This window comes from Ostrea edulis, chromosome 1 (assembly GCF_947568905.1).
Source record: "Ostrea edulis chromosome 1, xbOstEdul1.1, whole genome shotgun sequence".
NCBI lineage: Eukaryota > Metazoa > Mollusca > Bivalvia > Ostreida > Ostreidae > Ostrea > Ostrea edulis.
In genome coordinates this window covers 106597860-106620968 of record NC_079164.1, presented here as the reverse complement: position 1 = coordinate 106620968, position 23109 = coordinate 106597860, and the positions used below count along the sequence as shown (strand labels likewise).

Genomic DNA, 23109 nt, shown 5'->3' with positions numbered 1-23109 from the left:
GTAATAGGAACGAAACCACCCGCATTCGTCAGGACCAAGGTGACTCGGGTGAGCGATGTGGCCCATGGGTCTCTTATTATTTTATATCTATATATAAAAAGTCAAGCACCTGTGCCAGAAAGTTGAGTTTGAATTGTTTTGCAACTGTAAAAAGTGTCAAAATCAGTGCAACAATGCCTAATATAATTTATATCTAATCCGAGGACATCGTTTAAAAAAAAAATCGTCGGGATCGGGATCATGTTTTCTATCCAAAAGTCACGGCACTGCGCAGGCGTTTAAATTGAGCGCTTGGTTTGATCAGAGAACCGATTTTGTGAAAGGTATATGTTTAAAAACAACATTACAGGTGTTTTGATAAACAACGATATATATGTTAGCATTTGTAATTAATAATATTATGCTTTATGACACTTGTTAGGAGGGCGGAGCCGGTTTGAGTTATAAATGCGTGGTTTCCAAATTTAGAAAATTTCAGTCAATTATTGAATGAAGTTTCTGCTCATTAGGCCTATCTCAGTCATACAGTACAGCACCTTTGCGATTCGATATGAGTTGCAATACAATATTCTCTATTTGATTCCATAACATACAATGAATAAATATCTGTGTGACGTACCATACATATGAACCGAGATTTATCACCTCTGACAAATTCACATTTTTTCAACAATAGTTCTCACAATCTGCTGACTTACAGACTACCAAAATTTGGCATCCATTTTGTAAAACATATTTATGGAACCTGAATATTGACCAGTCAGTGAGTTTGTATTGAAAGGAAATGTGTATTAGGCCTATATATTTTTTAATGGAATCGAAATTGATCTGGAATTAATTGAATTTGAATTCAACTACATTGCGATACATTTTTTTCAAATGTAGTAAAAGGAGAATTGGCAGAATATCAAATGTATCAAGTCTGAGATTGACAGCATTAGAAAATCTTCAGTTCTTTAGAAAGAATAACTCTATCAAAATCATGAATGTTATACAAAAATCGAAGATTCTTTTCACATTGTCAGCTTCAGTTGCATTGAAGAAAAAATATTCTAAAACGTCATCTCCTATAACCAAATGCCTTCAGAACATATAAGTGATCTCTAGTACTGTGATAAGACGTAAATGATTTGGTGATCACGCTTATATGATTTTTGAAACCAACACCGAGTCATTTGATTAAGTCCTCCTGGAGTGCCAACAGTAGGGAGAGACCTAACAGAATTTCAATTTCATAAATTTTTTAACACCATTTTCTTTTAGAATACTGTCATGGATTTGAAGAAGAAGAGAAGACGGTCTTTAAGAATTAGTCATGATTTGGTATGACAATTCTAAATATTTTCACAATGAAGTTCAAAAAGTATTGTTTTTAGCTCACCTGAGCCAAAGGCTTGACTGATCAAAATTTGTCCGTTTTCTGTTGACTTGTACTTTTCAAATTTTCATCTTCTCCAGAACCACTGGGCCTTTAATTACATATATAAAAGCCAATACGATTTTTAGAAGGCTGTATGTACCAAAAACGGATATTGTTTGCTTCAGTTATATCCCCGTGTATAAAAGACACATGTTATATTAACTGACGATGATCTGGCATAATTCAAATATAATCAAAATTCAGCAAAGAAAAGGAAAGAAATTCATTTTATTAAAAATAACTAAATCTATTGTCACTGACTGAAAACACGATATGCACGTGCAGAGTAACAGTGCCCTTTGAAAGCAGTTTTTATCTACACCATTCACACACAGTTTCCTCATATAAAGATTCTCTTTAATGGATGGGCCTTCATTTATATGTCTGAATAAGAAAGTACGTCTATTTGACCATGCGAACATGTTTTAAAGAAATAAGAATAAATTACTGCCAGTGGCAAAATGTTCTTCATTTTGCATCATTTAATTATCTTTTGAATATTATATTCTAATTTGCAGCTAATTGACTGATATTAAACAAATAAGTCGGGGTTCTAAGTAAAATTGTGATTTTTACTCGGAGTCCATGACGCATCCGCGGGACTCTTCATATCAGACAAACTTGCGTTCCAAATGAATTTTCTGTGTCTAGGACGCAGATTCTTGTGTTCGTGACAACCCTGCCAATTTCAACCAGACTTGGCACAAAGCATCATTGGTTGAAGGGGATTAAAGTTTGATCAAATGAAGGGCCATGCCCTTTCAAAGGGGAGATAATTGCAAAAATATGGTGGGGTCATTTAAAAATCTTCTCGAGAACCACTGGGCAGAAATTTACATGAAATCTTCCTGACAAAGTGGGAAGTTTGTAAAAGTCATGGTCCCTGGGATTAGGGTGGGGCCAAAATAGTGGATCAAAGTTTTACATGTGAATGTATGCTTGTATAGGGAACCAAACCTGGCACAAAGCATGCTTTGACAGTGTTGGATGATTTTTGTTACTATAATATGAAAGGCCATATCCATCTACAAGGGCATATGATAAATATAGAATTCTTAGTCGGTACCTTTGAAAAAAAAAATTCTGAGCCAAGCTGTTTGTGTAATGATCATAGTTTTGCTCAAGCTTATTTATAGCTAGGAACTGCTGCTCAGGTGAATGATGTGACCTGTGGGCCTCTTGTTTTAGCTCACCTGAGCTCAAAGTTTCTGATCACCTGTTGTCCGTTGTCTGTCTGTAAACTTTTTACATTTTCAACTTCTTCAGAGCCACTAGGCCAATTTCAACCAAACTTGGCAAAAAGCATCCTTGGGTGAAGGGCTTTCAAATTTGTTCAAATGAAGGAAAATGTCCCCTTCAAAGGGGAGATAATCACGAAAATGCAAAAATAGGGTGGAGTCATTTAAAAATCTTGTCATTAACCACTGGGTCAGAAGAGCTTCCTGATATAGTGCAGATTCAAATTTGTTAAAATCATGACCCCTGGAGATAGGATGGGGCCACAATAGGAAGTCAAGTTTTACATACAATTATTTAGGGAAAATGGGCCAGGAAAGTACAAATTTACTTGAAAGCTTCCTGACATCATGCAGATTTAAGTTTGTTAAAATCATGGCCCCAGGGGGTAGAATGGGGCCATAGTAGAGGACCTAAGTTTTACATACAAATAAATAGGGAAATCATTCAAAATCTTCTGGAGAATCACTGGGCTAGAAAAATTTACATTAAAGCTTCCTGACATAGTGCAGATTTAAGTTTGTTAAAAATCATGCCCCACCCGCCGCTGTGGTTAGGATGGGGCCACATCAGGGGGTCAGAGTTTTACATACAATTATATAGAGAAAATTCTTTTCAAGAACCATTGGGTTGAAGAAGTTTATATTTACATGAAAGCTTTCTGACATAGTGCAGATTCAAGTTTGTAAAAGCCATGGCCCACGGGGGTAGGTTGGGGCCACAATAGGGATCAAAGTTTTACATGCGAATATTTAGGGAAAAGCTTTAGATATGGGCCAAGATGACTCAGAGGAGCAATGTGGCCCAAGGGCCTCTTGTTTAATCTTTTTGCAGTTTTAGCATGGTCATTGTTAACTCTCTTATCTTTATGGTAGACAGATTAATACACTAGAGAGAATATAAAATGAAAGCAAGTTATAAAAATATACATATTTTGTATGTCCTTTGAAATTGAAACCAGTCATTCAAGTGCAAAACTTGAATAACCATTCTGAAAAGAATGAAATAATGAGAAAGTTCTGTTTTATTGACAGGAAGTATGTGGAGATAATTACGGAAGTGTATGGAAAGAACCATCGCCCGAGTCTCATCTTGTAGCTGAGCTGAAAGAAAAGAGACGTAGAAAATCAAAAATATTTAACTCTGAGGAGCTTGTGCAGTTTCAAGCTTCAGAAACACCAGTTAGACCATCTGATGAATGTAATGTGAACTTTTTAAAAGTAGGCACCCCTACTACTTCACTTTCAGACGTGGAGGTTGCAAGATGTCCTGACAGTAGCCTTAGTCATCAGGAAAATCTTTGGATCACCCCCGTCAACATCACAGAGGATGTGTCGGATCTCTCCAGTAGGTTTTCAGGTGTTGATGACAAAGCAAAGAGAAACATGGATCCTTTGTCTTCATTCTTTCCAGATGTTTATTCAACTCCTGTAGCCACAGCGCATTTGTCAGATTCCTTGCCATACTCGCCATCTCAACCCATACTATCAGATATCTCTCAGCCTTCAGTAACCAAATATCTTGGAAGCCCCAATTCTCCAGACCCTGATTTAGAATTTTTCACCCCCATGTCACAGATGAAATCAAGACTGTTACCAAATGACAACCAAATATCAAAGTTAAAACCAAAACAATTGGCTACTGAATATCTTGATCTACACAAAAATTCTAGTGATGACAAATATCCAGCTGGTGTAAGAGACTCCACTAAAGCATTAATCAAGGTCTGTAAATCTGTTGGAAAAAGGTCAGTTTTGAAGACGGCAACATCATCAGGGAAGAGTGAAAATTGTGCTTTCATGGATGGATATGAAAGGAAGGGGGAAAGCAATAAAGCCGATCTATCAGCAGATCTAAGTACTGTAATAGGAGGCACAATTTTAAAAATCTCTGAACCACTGCTGGAAACTTATGAATCTTGTGCTAAACTCAACTCATCTAATAGTGTAATGTTTCAGGCAGAAGATATTGAAGAAGTGAAATCTTTCTGCAAATACAAGGATAAAAACAGAGATTTTGAAACAGTTGATCCTAGTAGTATGAATATGACACCAGATGCACATTCTTCTGAGGTAGATGTAAAATCATCTCGAGTAAATCATGACACTGAAAACACTGGGCCATCACAGATTATGAAAATCAAGGCTAAAGATGTAGGTGTTCAGAAGAAAATGGTGAAACGAGGAAATTGTGTAAAAGTAACTACTGCACCACGGTTGAAGGTAGGAAAAAGAGGGAAACCAATAAAGGTTTCATCAGACTGTGTACCGGCTTCTAAGGCAAATACAGAAGTTTTGAAAAAAGATAAAATGGAAGAAAGTGAATGCAATACTGATGTAAATTTACCAGTCATGAATGACTATTCTACCGAGAATGAGATGCAGAAAATAAACATAGACAACAACTCTGTTAATCAAAGTCAGAATATTGAAATAGAAGAGAAACAGCCAACATGCAATGAATCTGAGACAATAGAAGTTCATGATCCAGCTGTTGTAGACAGTAGTGTAACCAAAAGGAAGAGAGGGCGTCCTAAAAAGTCCTCATTAGGTAGCCAGTCGTATACTTCACTGGAGCCTGGTTCTTCTCAAGACACTGGGGGAATTTCTCCGACTGTTACAGATGATGTAACGGAGTGTAGAAGTCTGCTTCAGGAAGAGTCAGTTGTTAAAGAGAAGTCAAGAAGGTTACGCAGAAGTTCATTTGAAATCTACAAAGTTTTCAAGGAAGAGGTAAATGAGAAAGTGGCAGAAGAAAACCAAGATTCTGGAAATGTCCTGCAATATTGCAATGGTAAATTAGCACCAGTCAGTGCTCCACGAAAAAGAAAGAAGTCCAATACAGAAGAAGACATTGCAAAAATCTACACATCTAAAGACTATGTACCTCTTCCAACTAAAGCTCTGGAGACAATATCTGAATCGCCCATAATTTCAAAAAAAGCCAGAAAATTGAAAAGACTTATTGAGTTTGGGAGTTTTTATCATATACCATCTATAAAGCAAAAGAAACGACAACAAAAAGCAGCTAAAATGGGATGGGATGCAAGAAAGGTACGGAAAAATAAAATACCAGATGACGTTGCACAGCAAAAGTTGCAGAGTATTTGGGAAGATTTGGAAAAAGATTGATAAAAACACTTAGGACCTCAGAAACTGAGAAAGATGCAATGTCTTAGTTATACAGATACAATGTTGATTATCTCCTACCCGTGAACATTACGATTTTTGATTTTCTCATGTCTGTAGGGATCCTATGTCATTTATGTCTTGTCTGTCTCCTACCCATATGCATGTATATCCTACCTGTATTAACATACAGTGCCCGACTGTCAATGTATTATCTTCTTATCTCCTACTTTGTCAAGATGTCTTATTATCTCCTACTTTGTCAAGATGTGTCCTATCTGTAAAAATACAATGCAAGTGATGTCCTTTCTGTAAAGAATATTCTTTCCGTAAAAATGCAATGTCAATTCTATCCTAATTCAAGAAGTCAGTTGTCTGAAACTTGTCTCCTATATGTAAAGATACATTATCCGTCACCTCCTATCCATAAGCTTTGATACTGGGAAATATCCGATCAGTAAAGAACACATTTGATCTATCTTGAATTAGTAGAGTACACAGCAGAGTGTTATACAGGTGCATACTAGTATTAATCAATTGTTAGATGTTACCTTTATGTATAGTGAGAGATCATTCATGCTGCTGTTACCCTGTTACAGTTTCAGGAGATCAGTCCTTTATTTAAGTCAAACAATGTATGAACAACTGCAGCACATAATCTGGTTTGGAAGAAAATGATGTAGGCTGGATATTTTACATAGATGTACTTTTATTGTGTATTAATGTTCCCATTTTTGGGTGTCATTTGTAACATTTTAAAATGTTGCCTTGGCTTGTAACAGTAGTTGCATGTTTTATGAAATCTGTTGCCGAGTGTCTTTAGAAATGGTGTTGTGTAAACTTGTCTTGACCATGAATAATAAAGTTATGAAACGCATCTACTGTCATATTTCAAAAGAAAATATTGGATATAAACTATTGTACTTATCCCATTTGGAAAAGGTGAAGATAGCGAACAGTGACCAATCTCGTAACTCCTATAAGGAACTGTTCAACACTGACCCCTGGATATACCAGAGGTGGAATCAGGTGCCTAGGAGGAGTAAGCATCCCCTGTTGACTGGTCATACCCGCCATGAGCCCTATATCTTGCACATGTAAACGGAGTAATCTGTAGTCAAAACACGTGTATTGATTCAATTAGTGCTCTCATCAATTCAATTGATAGTCCAGGGTTGGCAAAAAAGTGGTCAATATAAGTATTGAACGGGCCGATGGTCAATGCTGGTTAAAACCGGTCAATACTGGTCGATTGAAAATTGTTTGGTCATTGTAGTCTGTTATTGGTTATGAATATTTTATTCACATGTATGTGCACATCGATTTTATATCTTTTCTTTCACATTTGTAAAGCGCTTTAGAGAACTAATGTTGATAGGGTGCTATATAAATCTTTTAATTGGGGTTAACCGCCCAACCCTGATTGATGCTCGCATCAATGTGGTGGAATTATTGCTTGCAAAATTTAATTTGATGCTCATGATAAATGATTTAATGATCTCTATAATTCAATTAATCTTTTAATTATTCACAACAGTTTTGTATAAGGAATTATTGCACACAACAATTCTTTTAAAGAGAGCAACAGTTCAATTAAAAGATCATTAATTCAATTGTGGATATGTTGAATTGAAGATATCTCTAATTAGGTAGTTGCTTTCTCTAAAAGAATCATTTGCACATCAATTAAATTAATGATATAATTAATTCAGTTGAAGAGAGCAATAATTCAACTGTGTGCATTAATTGAATTGATGTGCACTACACTTCAACTGAACAGAAATAATTTATGCATGCTTTGATTGAATTGTAGTTCACATCAATTCAATTGTTGATATCAAATCATTTGAACAGAGCATTAATTCAATTATAGTGTGCATCTACTCAGCAGAATAATTAATGAGCGGAATGGAGTGCCAAATTATCATAAACTACATGTAAAATGATATCTTTAATTATTTAAAGAAATCATGAATTAAATCGTTGGACACCATAATTGAAGTAATACGCGAATGTAATCAATTATTGCTTTCACCAATGTGTATCACTATATGGTGATATAAACAGTAGAATACGACATATAAAACTGTTGGCATGGGATTTTGATGAAAGACACAAGTAGAACTACATTAGTCTGATGAGACATTCACAAAAATTCCTTCGATATGTTTATATCCTGTCTGCAAAAATTCAAAAAGTAGGTCACTGTGACCTACTTTTTAAAAAAATATGTTTCGAGGCCTCTAGATGCATCAACTTGCAAGGTTTGATGATTCTAAACCTCTCAGTATCTGAAATAACAACCTAAAATGTATTCATAAATGATTAGCCATAAAATTCAGAAAGTAGGTCATGGTGACATATTTTTCACATGACGCAGTTCAAGGTCCCATGATCCATCAACTGACAACTTTTGATGATCATAGGCTCAAAAGTGTCCAAGATATGCATCAAAATCCATTTATTAATAATTACCTGCGAAATTCAAAAAGTAGGTCACCATGACCTACTTTTGAGACAACATGATATTAGGTCCTAAGATGCATCAACTGACAAAATTTGATGATCCTAGTCCTTATATTAAGCAAAATATCAAAGTTTTAACAAAACAAAATTTAAGGTCAACTTTGAAGTGACCTTGAGACCACACCCTTTGCTCCAGGATGATGCCTTGAACAATTTTTTATCTATAACCTATCCTCATCCTTATGCATAAGTTTGGTGATAATTTGCCCAGTGGTTCTTGAGAAGATTTTTTAGCAACCACTACTTTTGTTTGCATTTTCCTAATTATCTCCCCTTGTTAAAGGGTCACAACCCTAGGGTTAGTAAAAATGAAAGCCCTTGGGCCAAGGATACCCTGTGACAAATTTGACAAAAATTGGCCAAGGAGTTCTTGAGATATAGCCCTTTTCCCAAAAAGTTGACGCACACCGCACACCAGAAATATGGCCATATGATAAGCTCTTTGAGCCTTCGGCTCAGAAGACCTAAAAATGGGGGTGTATTATTTATGGTATGTAAATAGGAATTTTTTGCATGTTGCTTATTTATAAAAGTTCTCAAACTTAGATCCACAACTGACCACAAGTATCCATTTTGTGGTCATTCAATACTAAACTAAATGAATCTTTACGCCCATTCTAGGGTACAGGAGGTAGATGGGTAGAGGCCTCTCTTTATACATATATATATCCATTGTCATTATAATATTTTCACAACTCTTCTTTTCCTCCAGGACCAAACTTGGCACGAAGCATTCTTGTGTATAAGGGATTCAAGTTTGTTCATTTGAAGGGCCATTTCCCCCTTCTAAGCTGAGACAATAAAGAAAAGGCAAAAAATTGGGTGGATGAAGTGATATATATAAAACCCTTAAAGTAGTTCATGGTGCACCAATCTGTCTGATATGTGAACTGATTATGTATTTCTTTGAGAGGGAGGTTGTGACAAAATGTATCCATGATGAGAAAGAGGGCCACATAATGCTTTGACCTACTTATAGCCCTAAAGTAGGTCATGGCACACCAATCAATTTGAAATGTCAACTGATTATGTATTTCTCTGAGAGGGAGGTTATGAAAAATTTCAGGGCAATATCTGTATCTGTAATGAAAACAAGGTTTTTCTACTAAGTGATACTGTGACCTTTAGAAACAATAGGCATCCTCCACTTGTCATAAAGTGTATGTGTACAAGATTGACAGTTCTAGCCCCAACAGTTCGGTCTGTATCCTACCTAGAAGGTTTTCCTACTACATGACACTACAACCTTGACCTTGAAAAACAATGGGCATCTTCCTCTCATCGTGTTGATCAAATGTACCAAGTTGTAAGATCCTGGAGCTTACAATTCATTTTGCCTACAAGGTCTGGATAGACGGATAGAGCCCTGTAAGGTATGGAGCGCTAAATCAACATAAACTCAAATAATTGAAGATATCTTCAATTATTTGAAGATATCATCAATTCATTTGATGCGCGCAACAATTTAATCAAATAATTAATGATATCTTCAATTCTGAATTATTGTGCTCATTAATTAAATTGATGATAGCATCAATTCTTCAGCTGAATTGACGCACGCTTTAATTGAATTAATGATCTCTTCAACTGAATTAATGATATCAACAATTGATGCGTGCTACAATTCAATTGAAGAGAGCAATAATTGATATAATGTGGGCAATAAATCAATTCATGAGAGCAATGATTGAATTGATGTGCGCATTAATTTGTTGAGAGCAATAATTGATTGAATACACCCATTAATTCAATTATTGCTCACTTCAATTGAATTAATGATATCTTTAATTCATTTGAAGAGAACAATAATTCTTTTAGAGAGAGCAACTATATAATTAAAGATATCTTCAATTCAACATATCCACAATTGAATTAATGATCTCTTTAATTGAATTGTTGCTCTCTTTAAAAGAATTGATGCGCGCATGAATTCTTTATACAAAAGCATTGTAAATAATTAAAGAAATCTTCAATTGAATTAAAGAGATCATCAAATTATTTATACCGAGCTCTAAATTAATTATTGCGAGCAATATTTCTACGAAATTGATGCTCTCATCAATTGAATTGAAGAGAGCAATAATTGAGTTGATGCTCGCATCAAATCTATTATTGCTCTCATTAATTCAATTGATGAGAGCATCAACTGAATTAAAGAAAGCAATAATTGAATTAATGCACACATTAAATCAATTATTGCTCTCATTAATTCAATTAATGAGAGCAATAATTGAATAAATGTGCTCATCTATTGAATTGAAGAGAGCAATAATTGAATTAATGCATGCATTAAATCAATTATTGCTCTCATTAATTCAATTGATGCACACATTAATTCAATTGATGGAGAGCAATAATTGAATTGAAGCACGCATTAATTCATTTAATGAGAGCAATAATTGATTTAATGTGTGCATTAATTCAATTAAAGAGAGAAATAATTGAATTGATGATATCTTCAAATAATTGAGTTTATGTTAATTTGGCGCTCCATAGTAAGGTATATATGTACCAAGTTTGACCGTCTTAGTCCCATCGGTTCGGTCTGTATCCTACCTACATGGTTTTCCTACTAAGTGATACTTTGACCTTTGACATATCTGATCTTGAAGAACAAAAGGTGCCCTCCACTTGGCATGAGGAGTATGTGTACCAAGTTTGACGATCTTAGCCCAATGGTTCAGTCTGCATCCTGCCTATAAGGTTTTTCACCTAATTGATACTACTACCTTGACCTTGAAGAACAAAAGGCATTCTCCACTTGGCATGAGGCGTATGTGTACCAAGTTTGACGGTCCTAGCCCCAATCGTTTGGTCTGTATCCTGCCTACTAGGTTTTCCTATTAACTGACACTATGACCTTGACCTTTGAAAACAATAGGCATCTTCCTCTCATTATGGTGATCAAATGTACCAAGTTGTAAGATCGTGGAGCTTATGGTTCCTTTTGCCAATGAGGTCTGGACAGATGGACAACACCATACTATAATGCGTCCCATCTTTAATAGGCGTATAAAAAACCACCAAAACTAGACTGCTGGTTTAAGTGAACTTAAAAGTTCAACAGAAAATGCAAAACTAATTTGAAACAAGTAACATTTTATTAATTATCACAGAAAACATAGATAGTCATGATATCACATTATCTGTACAGAATTCATCATAGTGACAATGTATATATACAGTATTTGTCCATACAATGGGTGCTCTTGTGGATTTTCAATATTATGCTACAATAGTCATTCTTTACAAATGCTTAACAATCTGAGCCTCTGTTATAAATTGAAAAGTAGATTACTGGATTATGTAATCATACTTTCAATGCAACTGATGAAATCACATAAATACCACCCGAATAGTTTGTCTATTTGGATTGAATGGAGACAATCAGCGAGATGAAGATGAAACTTAACAAATCTGTCAATATTCATACCAAGGGAAATTCAACGTTCAGATAATCTGCAAAAGAGCATGAAACTCTAAATGTTCACAGTAAAGTCAGGATTTTTCTCTGTTAAGTTTGTAATATAGAGTAAATACTTGCATGAATTTCCTTACTGTACATCATACAGTCCTTACTTATTATTTTGAATATTCACTCTAATTCACAAGAAGCCTCACTAGCAATGTCAAAATTTTCATGTTCATTCATTTATATTACTGATCTCATTATAAATTTATGTCTTTCAGAGTGTAGCATAATATTATAATTATGTTGACACTGAATGACGATTTTCTCATATTAGATAGTTGCATAAGGTATGGAATGTATTATTTCTTATATCCATGTTATGAAATGATTTTTATTTATAGAAGATGTTTGATATTACATCCAAAAATTGTTTTCACAGTAACATTATACTTACAATATGAATACCACCCTTTACATGTATAACAAAAATTAATTGTAACAAAGATCCTTACCACCATGTTTTCTTAGCGGTATTTCAACATATTGTAAATTGTGTGTCTGCTGGGTTCTGTGATTCTTACCAGGTCATCATCCTTGTTGTTGCTCTTCAGCCATGGCCTTGTTCTTTTCTTCCTCCTCTTTTAAAGAGTCCATGGCAGTTTTCCAGTGATGAAGCCTGACTACTATCTGGACCTCCAATGGAGGGGGTGGCCCCTGATCCTCCTCTTCCTCTGCCACCTGTGCAGCAGGGGCTTTACCCCCTTTGCCTTTGTCACCCTTTTTATCGTCCTTGGCATTCTTCTGCCCAGCTGCACTCAGTTTTCTTCCACCATCTTACAAAAGGAAAACAGATTGTTCATGCACATTTCTAAGAACATAAATCTAAGTGCTAATTTCCCCCCAAAAGATGTGACCAATTTTAGCCAAATTGCAAGACACGTTATGAAAGACTGACTTATTGCATGTACACATCTAAAGGTGATATTACATATCAAGAAAAATCAGCTAAGTATAATGATCGAAACAAACACAGAAAAGAATTGCATGTAGAACGATTTCCTGTCACAAAAATAAACTTAATTCATACTACATTAATGTTAGGTGACAAATTTACTTATATAAGTACAATGTTAAGGAGTAATGTTACACCAGAGAAATTTGATATGGATGAAAAGTGGAGGATATGTACAGCAATATTTTGAAATTGAAAACTTTCAAATTTACTTTATTTAGTCAAAAAATGCGGTTTTAGTAGAAAGTAATCTGAAAAAAAAATTCAAAACCCCTGCTGGATTCCAACCCACAATGATCTACAGTTCAGCAGTCAACATGATAAACTACTGAGCTACTCAGCTAGGCAATTCAATCTAAAAGGAATAGACAAATATTGCTAATATTTATATTTTAAGAGGAAGTCAGTAATTATGACATTGTAGTATACCCTCTTAAGTATATGGCAGCTAATTTTAGTATAAGATAATAATCAACGAACAAATATTACTAGTTAACATTCAACCCATATGAAATTCACAACTAATTGAATTTGACATGATATTACATCATCAAATTAAAAGACTATCATTAAATTTAATTTGATTCAAAAATGCATTTATCTATACATTACACAGATTTAAAAATACTAATATTTACTATATATCTACAAAGACAAAGTGAGCAAAAACAAAGATACCTGTAAATATATTAATCTATTATAGATTAATTAGACCTGAAATTACCTTCTAATTTCAATTGATATATCAGTACAATCTGGAAAATTCTAACGGTTACAGAATTATTTGAACCGTATAATGGCTCCATGTACATCCTCAATTTCCTTCTTTTAACATTTTGCTTTTTACCTTATCAATAGTAATAAACACACATTCAGAGAGAAAACAAACTTTCTGCAGGTAGGTAGCATAGAGGTAAAAATGAGCAACAATTTCCCAGAATGCAGTTCTGAACCATGATGCATATTATGCACTAAACAAACAGTAAATTAATCACTATGACCATGGAGCCTAAACAGCTGCTATACAGCATCCTAAAACTATCATAATCTAATCACTAGGTTTCAAATCATCATACGTGAGCTCACTGAGCTAGGAGTTTTCTCCCTTGATCGAGATCTTGCACTGCCTGTTATGGAGAAAGACAACATTTGTATTTCGCTTTCAATAATGATGGTAGTCTGTCATTGTGCATCACAAGATCAATAATATCTGACTAAAAAGTTTACAAAAATCCTCGTACTGGTTTAAAATCAAGAAAATCTAGAAATTATGAAGTTAAAAATGAAAAGCATTTTATCGTGAACAATTAGTAATATGCAGCATAATCCTTTTCAAGAAAATCTCAGAAAAAATAAATGTGGTATTTCTATGCAATCAAGAGGAGTCTTCACACACAAGAAATCTAGTTAGAAATCTAGTGAAGTACAATGTATTTTTTTCTTATTTGGACAGAAATAAGTTTGGAAAATCTTTGAATCCAATTAGTTCTGTACCACCTCGGAACAAATCCAAATTGCAGCAGTCAAAAATCAAGTAATTGAAGAAATATTAGGTTTTATGTGAAATATTGGGAGGAAAAGATAGAAAAGCACACAGAACTTTTACTGATCAAACTGGGAGGAAAAGATATCAATTCACTCAGTGTTTATCAGTGCACAGGTGTGAAGTTCTATTTCAAACAAAATAAGAAATAAATATGCCTTTATGTTTTCCAATAACACTGGAACGTCTAGAATCTGGAAAAAGAAGATGACTTTGATATCATACTAAATCCTACAGAACTTTGTAAAGAAGCATTGCTGTCAATTTTGGGTCTGAAGCCCTGATGTAGAAAGTGTTTGTTTATATATCTTCTCAAGCAACACATAATGAAATGAGTATAGGCATCCTCTTGTAAGGGGAGATAAAGCAGTCTGGGTAAACCAATAGCTGATACACAATAATTACTTATTTTCAACATCAAATAAAATCTGATTTGTTTTAGCTACTTGCTCATGTAAATTCTAGAGCTCTGCTGATAATTATGAATTTTAAACTTTCTCGAATAGGCAGTTTCTGAACATTTAATCACGCATCCACAAAAATATTGTACTCTAATGTCCAATGACTCCATTATATTAAGTCACAGCTGCTGTTTCACCAAAAAGAAATTGCTAATCCAGCTTTATTAACTAATCCAGACACTTTAGTTTTAGCCAAAATTTCCAAACATTTCAAAACTGCATCTATTAGAAAAACAAAATGCATTTTCAGATGTGAAAAATCAGTTTCCAATATCCAGGTTCAGAATCTAAAGGCTCTGTATTGGTGACATCCCGATAAATGAAGCCTAACATTTTTGGATTGGCTCCAATGTTATTGACTTATTTGTGTGCAGAGTTGCATGGATACTTTAAGATCTAACTGTATATCAACATAGCAAAATTAATCATTGATGTATTTCTATATTACTGCAGTATACAGGGTGTTTCAAAATATCTTGTCACATTTTCAGTTGCTAAATAGATATCAAATTTTAGTTTGTTTATTCCTAACTTTTTATAAAGATCATAAACGCAAATCACTGATTTCCATATCTGTCATTCTACATTCGAAAAAAATCTGATGGGTTAAGATCTAGGGAATGTGAAGATGATATCAAAGCTGTCCAATGAGATAAAGATATTTCCTGGGACCGTAACATCCTCACCATTCTCATTTGCAGTTTTAGATGTTCTGGGTATTTCTTCATCATCAGACTTATATCAGCATATGCTGATTGACACTCATAAAAAAAAACCTTTCACAACGTACATCAGTGTTTTGTTGCAAGACCAACTTCAATTTGGTTCAAATGTGTTTCATTGACGACATAACAAAAATTGAAAGATGTAAAACATTTCATTATGTTTTGGTAGTGGTGTAATCTTGGAAATAAACCCATTACATGATAGGAAGATTTAAATTTTTAAAGGCATTAAGAAATTGAAATGGGCAAATTTTGAAACACCCTGTATATAGTTTACATTTGCTATTTTGAGATAAGCAAGGTTTGAAGTTCGAGTTCAATTAACAAAGGAAAAAAAATGTTTAAGTGATTAAATTCCTGACAGACAACTGAACAGTTTGATTTTCATAGATGCACCAGGAAAATGCTATTAAATGTTACACACTGTCATAGTTGCTAATTTTTGTGGGATGTCAATGTTTCACAAAAGGACACAACTCTTCAACCACATATTGAGAAAAAAAAAATAGTATGTTCTTGGACCGAAAGTGATTCTATCTGAAAGTGATTCTATCTGAAAGTGATTCTATCTGATTAAGTGAAATACATGCAATACAATGCATACATCTAGATAGCACTAATTAGCATTTTCATAAATATATATCACAGTACATACATGCATATACGGGTATATTACATAATTATATCATGACTTCATACCTGAGAATAATTATATACAATATTCATTTAAATCTGTCAACCAGTATGCTTACTTAGTGATGGATTTTTTAACAAATTGTGAAGAATGAAAACTCAGTGAAGAAATGTGTTAATACTGCTCCATTAATTTCATAACAGTTACAGACCCAATAACCTTATATACATTCAATTCAACAAGGGCTCCACAAGGCGAGACACTCCCTTATACCATAGACATCTAGTAGCAATATGCACACACACCTTAACAGTGTTTCACACACTTACTCTCACCAAGAATCACATATCAATATCTCCTCCAACTCCATCATGATAACTCTATTCTCACATGCTGTGTTCATTCATTAAAAAACTAACATTGAATTAAGATGTTATAGGGAGACATAGTCTGATTTACTAATATCAAAAGTGAAATGTTAAAGCAATGGAATTCTTGAAAGGGGGGGGGGGGGGGGGGGTGGTTCATGACCAAATAACATGAATTTGAAATAATATTATGTGAGTTATATCATATGATGAAAGGTTTACATGTATTGGTAGGAAATGAAATATATTTTGTTATACAAATGAGTACATTGAATTACCTGGTGTGCCTGTAATCAAAAATGACAAAATGAATAAATAACATCAAAGTGTGGTAACTCAAGAGAAAAAGAGCACATGCATCCAAGAAATTCAAGAAGCAAGTCCTGTTTATCTTTCACTGACCTTTTCCATCTTTCTTTGCTTTTGATGAGCCTGGTTTTTTCTTGTCTTTTTCTTTCTAAAATAAAAGAATCATGAGATAACAATTTTACTTTTTCTTACACAATAAGAGTTTCAACCCCCCTTCCTTGAGATAAAGATAATAAAGAGGGAGTTCCAGTACTGCCATTTTGTCACTGTGACATTAAAAACAGGATAACCACTCACCTCCAAATAACACAGGCTGTTTTGTGATTATAGTAAAGCAATAAATTGTGTCCTCTGCATTACACATATCATTTATCAAGAATCATTTCACTTGTCACACTGGATTTTTTCTTCACGTAATGAACAAGAGTACCGCTAACGGTAAAACATACACCCGTTATCCATGGTGAGAAAAATCCAAAAAACTATTTTACCTACTTTTTGCCCTAAAGTAGGTCACGGTGCACCAATCAAGTTGAAATGTGAACTGATTATGTATTTCTCTGAGAGGGAGGTTCAAAATTTCAGGGCAATACTAGGGTTCATTACGGGAAAAAAATCTGGAAAACAAAAACGAGGTTTTTCTACTATGTGATACAACAACCTTGACCTAGAGAAACAACAGGTATCCTCCGCTTGGTATAAGGTGTATGTGTACCAAACTTGACAGTCCTAGCCCCAACGGTTCAGTCTGTATCCTGCCTACAAGGTTTTCCTACTAAGTGATACTATGACCTTGATCTCTGACCTTGAAGAATGAAAGGCGTCCTCCACTTGGCATGCGGAGTATGTGTTCCAAGATTGACAGTCCTAGTCCCAATAGTTCGGATTGAATTCTGTTTACAAGGTTTTTCTATGAACTGATACTATGACCTTGACCTTCAACACAATAGGCATCTTCCTCTCATCATGGTGATTAAATGTATTAAGTTGTAAGATCCTGGCTCCAATAGTTTGGTATGTATTCTTCCTACAAGGTTTTCCTATTAACTGATACTACGACCTTGACCTTTGACCTTGATAAACAATAGTCATCTTCCTCTCAAAGTGATCAAATGTACCAAGTTGTAAAATCTTGGGGCTTACGGTTTATTTTGCAGTTGGTCTACAAGGTCCAGACAGATGAACAACAGTATACCGTAATACATCCTATCTTCGACGGGCATATAAAAATCATTGGCTCATATACATGTATGTAGAGAGTGATTTCCATGTTTTTGATGTTTAACATGTTCATGTTCACACTTTTGATGCCTACTCCTTTTATGTCCACATTTTTGTACTTACTTTGCTAATTTCTACACATCTGACACCTACTTTCTAAATTTCCATACCTCTGATGTCTACTCTCCAAACTTCTACATTTTAATATTCACTTCATTTATTTCCCAACATTTGATACTGTGTACTTATCTTGCAAATTTCCACTTTTGATACATGTACATGCTTTGTTAATTTCCACACTTTTACTTTTTATTTTGTTAATTTCCACACTTCTGACACTTACTTTGTTAATTTCTACACTTCTGTTACTTACTTTGTTAATTTCCAAACTTCTGACACTTTGTTGATTTCCACACTTCTGACACTTACTTTGTTAATTTCCACACTTCTGACACTTACTTTGTTAATTTCCACACTTCTGTTACTTACTTTGTTAATTTCCACACTTCTGTTACTTACTTTGTTAATTTCCACACTTCTGACACTTTGTTAATTTCCACACTTCTGACACTTACTTTGTTAATTTCCACACTTCTGACACTTACTTTGTTAATTTCCACACTTCTGTTACTTACTTTGTTAATTTCCACACTTCTGACACTTACTTTGTTAATTCCACATTTCTGATTCTTACTTTGATAATGTCCACACTTCTGACACTTTGTTAATTTCCACACTTCTGACACTTACTTTGTTAATTTCCACACTTCTGACGCTTACTTTGTTAATTTCCACACTTCTGACACTTACTTTGTTAATTTCCACACTTCTGATTCTTACTTTGTTAATTTCCACACTTCTGACACTTACTTTGTTAATTTCCACACTTCTGATACTTACTTTGTTAATTTCCACACTTCTGACACTTTGTTAATTTCCACACTTCTGACACTTACTTTGTTAATTTCCACACTTCTGACACTTACTTTGTTAATTTCCACACTTCTGTTACTTACTTTGTTAATTTCCACACTTCTGACACTTTGTTGATTTCCACACTTCTGACACTTACTTTGTTAATTTCCACACTTCTGACACTTACTTTGTTAATTTCCACACTTCTGACACTTACTTTGTTAATTTCCACACTTCTGTTACTTACTTTGTTAATTTCCACACTTCTGTTACTTACTTTGTTAATTTCCACACTTCTGACACTTTGTTAATTTCCACACTTCTGACACTTACTTTGTTAATTTCCACACTTCTGACACTTACTTTGTTAATTTCCACACTTCTGTTACTTACTTTGTTAATTTCCACACTTCTGACACTTACTTTGTTAATTCCACATTTCTGATTCTTACTTTGATAATGTCCACACTTCTGACACTTTGTTAATTTCCACACTTCTGACACTTACTTTGTTAATTTCCACACTTCTGACGCTTACTTTGTTAATTTCCACACTTCTGACACTTACTTTGTTAATTTCCACACTTCTGATTCTTACTTTGTTAATTTCCACACTTCTGACACTTACTTTGTTAATTTCCACACTTCTGATACTTACTTTGTTAATTTCCACACTTCTGACACTTTGTTAATTTCCACACTTCTGACACTTACTTTGTTAATTTCCACACTTCTGACACTTACTTTGTTAATTTCCACACTTCTGTTACTTACTTTGTTAATTTCCACACTTCTGACACTTTGTTGATTTCCACACTTCTGACACTTACTTTGTTGATTTCCACACTTCTGACACTTACTTTGTTAATTTCCACACTTCTGATACTTACTTTGTTAATTTCCACACTTCTGACACTTACTTTGTTAATTTCTAAACTTCTGTTACTTACTTTGATAATTTCCACACTTCAGACACTTTGTTAATTTCCACACTTCTGACACTTTCTTTGTTAATTTCCACACTTCTGATACTTACTTTGTTAATTTCCACACTTCTGACACTTACTTTGTTAATTTCCACACTTCTGACACTTACTTTGTTAATTCCACATTTCTGATTCTTACTTTGATAATGTCCACACTTCTGACACTTTGTTAATTTCCACACTTCTGACACTTACTTTGTTAATTTCCACACTTCTGATACTTACTTTGTTAATTTCCACACTTCTGACACTTACTTTGTTAATTTCCACACTTCTGACACTTACTTTGTTAATTTCCACACTTCTGATTCTTACTTTGTTAATTTCCACACTTCTGACACTTACTTTGTTAATTTCCACACTTCTGACACTTACTTTGTTAATTTCCACACTTCTGATACTTACTTTGTTAATTTCCACACTTCTGACACTTACTTTGTTAATTTCCAAACTCTTGACTGTAGAAGCTACCTCCACTCCTCCCTGAGTGAAGACAGATCGGAATTCAAACTCTCCCTCTAGGAAATCCATCAATGGAATGTGCCAGGTGGCCAGAGTGGTGTAGGTGGCTGGCATCCGCTTCAGCTCAACCTCTGGTTCTTTTTTACCTTTCTTGCCTCCTTTCTTGTCATCTTTCTTTTCATCTTTTCCTCCCTTTGATTTATAAAAAAAACTATGAACATGATTTTTTTGTAATTAAAAGATTAGCACTTATTTCTTTTGTCAATAATTGATTTAGGATGCTATTAAATCAATCAGTAATTTATGAATGAATTTCAGTTTATTGTTGCAATCATGGATGGATATTGTTGAATATGATTTTAATTTTTTTTTTTTTTTATAAATTTTGCAGCTGAATTTAAATTCAATTAAAAAGATCTGAAAACTTTATGCCACATATATGTTTATTGTTAAATCAGTTGAGTCATACACAGTAAACACATTAAAAATCCCACACAGTAAAGCGGCAACAATAGTTAGCACATCTTACTTTTCCTTTATCATCTTTCTTATCTGATTTCTTGGCGTCCTTGTTGTCTTTTTTGTCCTTGACCTCCTTGCCTTTAGTAGTGGGTGTGCCTGGATCTGACACGTCATCATTCTGATAGCAAAGAACCTGTAACACACACTCCTATGTAACACAGCACAAGCACACAGCACAGGCAAAAGCACAAGCTAAACTGCAAAGACCTGATATGTGATTTAGTGTAGCAGTAGTACAGCACAAAACTAATTGCCACAGAACTTCACCCAAACCCAGCATCAAAAAAAGCATAGGTTATACTGCACAGAAGTGGCACTATGCAACTAACATCTGGTTTCATGCATGTAATAAATGAATTTAAACTCAAGGTCTGATATTGTGTTCCTAAATCCCTTTGCATATATATATGTATGTATACATGTATGAATGTATGTGTGTGTGTATACATGTATGAATGTATGTGTGTGTGTATACATGTATGAATGTATGTGTGTGTGTATACATGTATGAATGTATGTGTGTGTGTATACATGTATGAATGTATGTGTGTGTGTATACATGTATGAATGTATGTGTGTGTGTATACATGTATGTATGTATGTGTGTGTGTATACATGTATGTATGTATGTGTGTGTGTATACATGTATGTATGTATGTGTGTGTGTATACATGTATGAATGTATGTGTGTGTGTGAGAGAGAATGAATAAGAGTAACCACCCATTAAGATAGGTATTTAGGTATTTTATAAATCTGAGCTCAGGAGCATGGGGGAGTTAAGTTTAGCAGTACCAATGTTTGAAGGATTTAGCAATACTTTAATCTGCTGTAAAACAAATGCCATAAAGCTGCTGGATTCTTGAGAAACATGTACAATACAGGCACATAGCATTGTTTTTCAAGTTTAAAAGAAAACAATCCTAAATAGTGGGGGTGGGGTTGAAACCCATACATACATCATTACATGGATTGAATTCATCAGTTCAAGCTTACTTTGAATTTCATACAATTTATTACTTATTACTTCTATTAGAACAATGGAAGGGAGGCATTCAGCCAATACACCTCATTTTGCATTTGAAAATAATTACCTTTGCATGCAAACATAACAGAAAATGAACATTGTCAAAAAAAAGGGGGGGGGGGAGGCAGGTCCTCCCCTCCCCTCCCTGTTTCTACATGCCTGCAGTACCTGTGATTTCAGAGAAACCTTCTTGGTGGTATATTTTAGATGGACAAACACAATGAAAGTTATTTTAGAGGATACTTAAAAACACCTCCCTTCTCAAACCCCTGTCCCTTATAAAATAGCATTAACATTTGTTTCTGTGTCCATCTAAAAACCACATAATTCAAAGCTTGAATTAATTATCATGCTTATGCAGTGGTTATAATATACGCTGACTACATGAATATCTACAGAAACACATCAAACATCCAAACCAGAGCATGGTTCATATAACAACCTTCTTGTCATTTGCAGATTGTTGACGAGACCCAGTTTCAGAGTGTTCAGGGGTTAGGGGCATCAGATTGGTCTAAAATTAGCCATGTTACTCATAAGCTTCATGTGAACTTTCTTGTCTGTTTATGATAATCATTATTTTGTTTACTGGAAAAACAGTAAAAATATTTTACACGAATAAGCTGCAAGCAAAAGAACAAATCTAAAAAGAAAATTTGGAAGATATGCACCTACTTAATAACCATATAAAGCAACAGATTATGGAAAAGGATTATTCAAGATTAAACATTGAAGATATAAAACTATATTTGCTAAAATTCCATATGGTAATAAAAATTGAATCAGTGTTCACTAAAGCTCAAAAAGAAACGCATCAAAACTTTATCTGAATTATCTTAATGGACAAAATACAATACCATATTTTACTTTCACAGGGAAAAAAACTACTCACAAGTTCTTCTACTACAGAAAAATCCATTCCTTGCTTGAAAAAGTTCCGCAGGGTCAGAAGATCATCCCTGACTGCCACTTGAGACCAGTTCAGTTCCATCTCCTCTGCCCACATTCCTCCCTCCGACTTAATTGCCTCCATTTGAATATCTGTTTTAGCCTTCTCTTCCTCTTCCTGATTCATTAACTCACTATGTTTGGGGGTCACTGAGATGGGGATCTCATCTGGGGGTCGCTCATATTCAGCTGTAAAATTTCATGTCAGATTCCGAGTGGACTTATTTGTGTGAAACAATTTGTGAGGCCAATCACC

The 23109-nt window shown here is 34.4% G+C and overlaps 2 protein-coding genes across 11 annotated transcripts in view; one reads left to right on the top strand and one right to left on the bottom strand.

The window, feature by feature from the left end:
• The first annotated feature begins 249 nt into the window (after positions 1–249).
• On the top strand, positions 250–6661 carry LOC125667535 (uncharacterized). Its single transcript, XM_048901079.2, has 3 exons — positions 250–323; positions 1264–1323; positions 3691–6661. Exons 2-3 carry the CDS (start codon positions 1273–1275, stop codon positions 5785–5787), a joined length of 2148 nt encoding a protein of 715 aa, XP_048757036.2. The 5' UTR covers positions 250–323; positions 1264–1272; the 3' UTR covers positions 5788–6661.
• Positions 6662–11392: 4731 nt separating this feature from the next.
• The window catches only part of LOC125667503 (leucine-rich repeat-containing protein 43-like), a 19592-nt gene continuing 7875 nt past the window's right edge, over positions 11393–23109 (bottom strand). For 2 of the 10 annotated variants that reach the window (XM_056153191.1, XM_056153193.1), the window contains 7 exons: positions 22798–23042; positions 22348–22419; positions 20332–20550; positions 16868–16922; positions 13811–13861; positions 12304–12555; positions 11393–11769 (listed from right to left, as the gene is read on the bottom strand). In XM_056153191.1, the coding sequence (XP_056009166.1) occupies positions 12311–12555; positions 13811–13861; positions 16868–16922; positions 20332–20550; positions 22348–22419; positions 22798–23042 (887 nt within the window). In that variant the 3' untranslated portion in view covers positions 11393–11769; positions 12304–12310. Of the gene's footprint in view, positions 11770–12303; positions 12556–13810; positions 13862–16609; positions 16753–16867; positions 16923–20331; positions 20551–20887; positions 21014–22347; positions 22420–22797; positions 23043–23109 lie in introns of those variants that run through there. The other 8 variants (XM_056153188.1, XM_056153189.1, XM_056153194.1 and 5 more) reach the window with 5 other exon arrangements.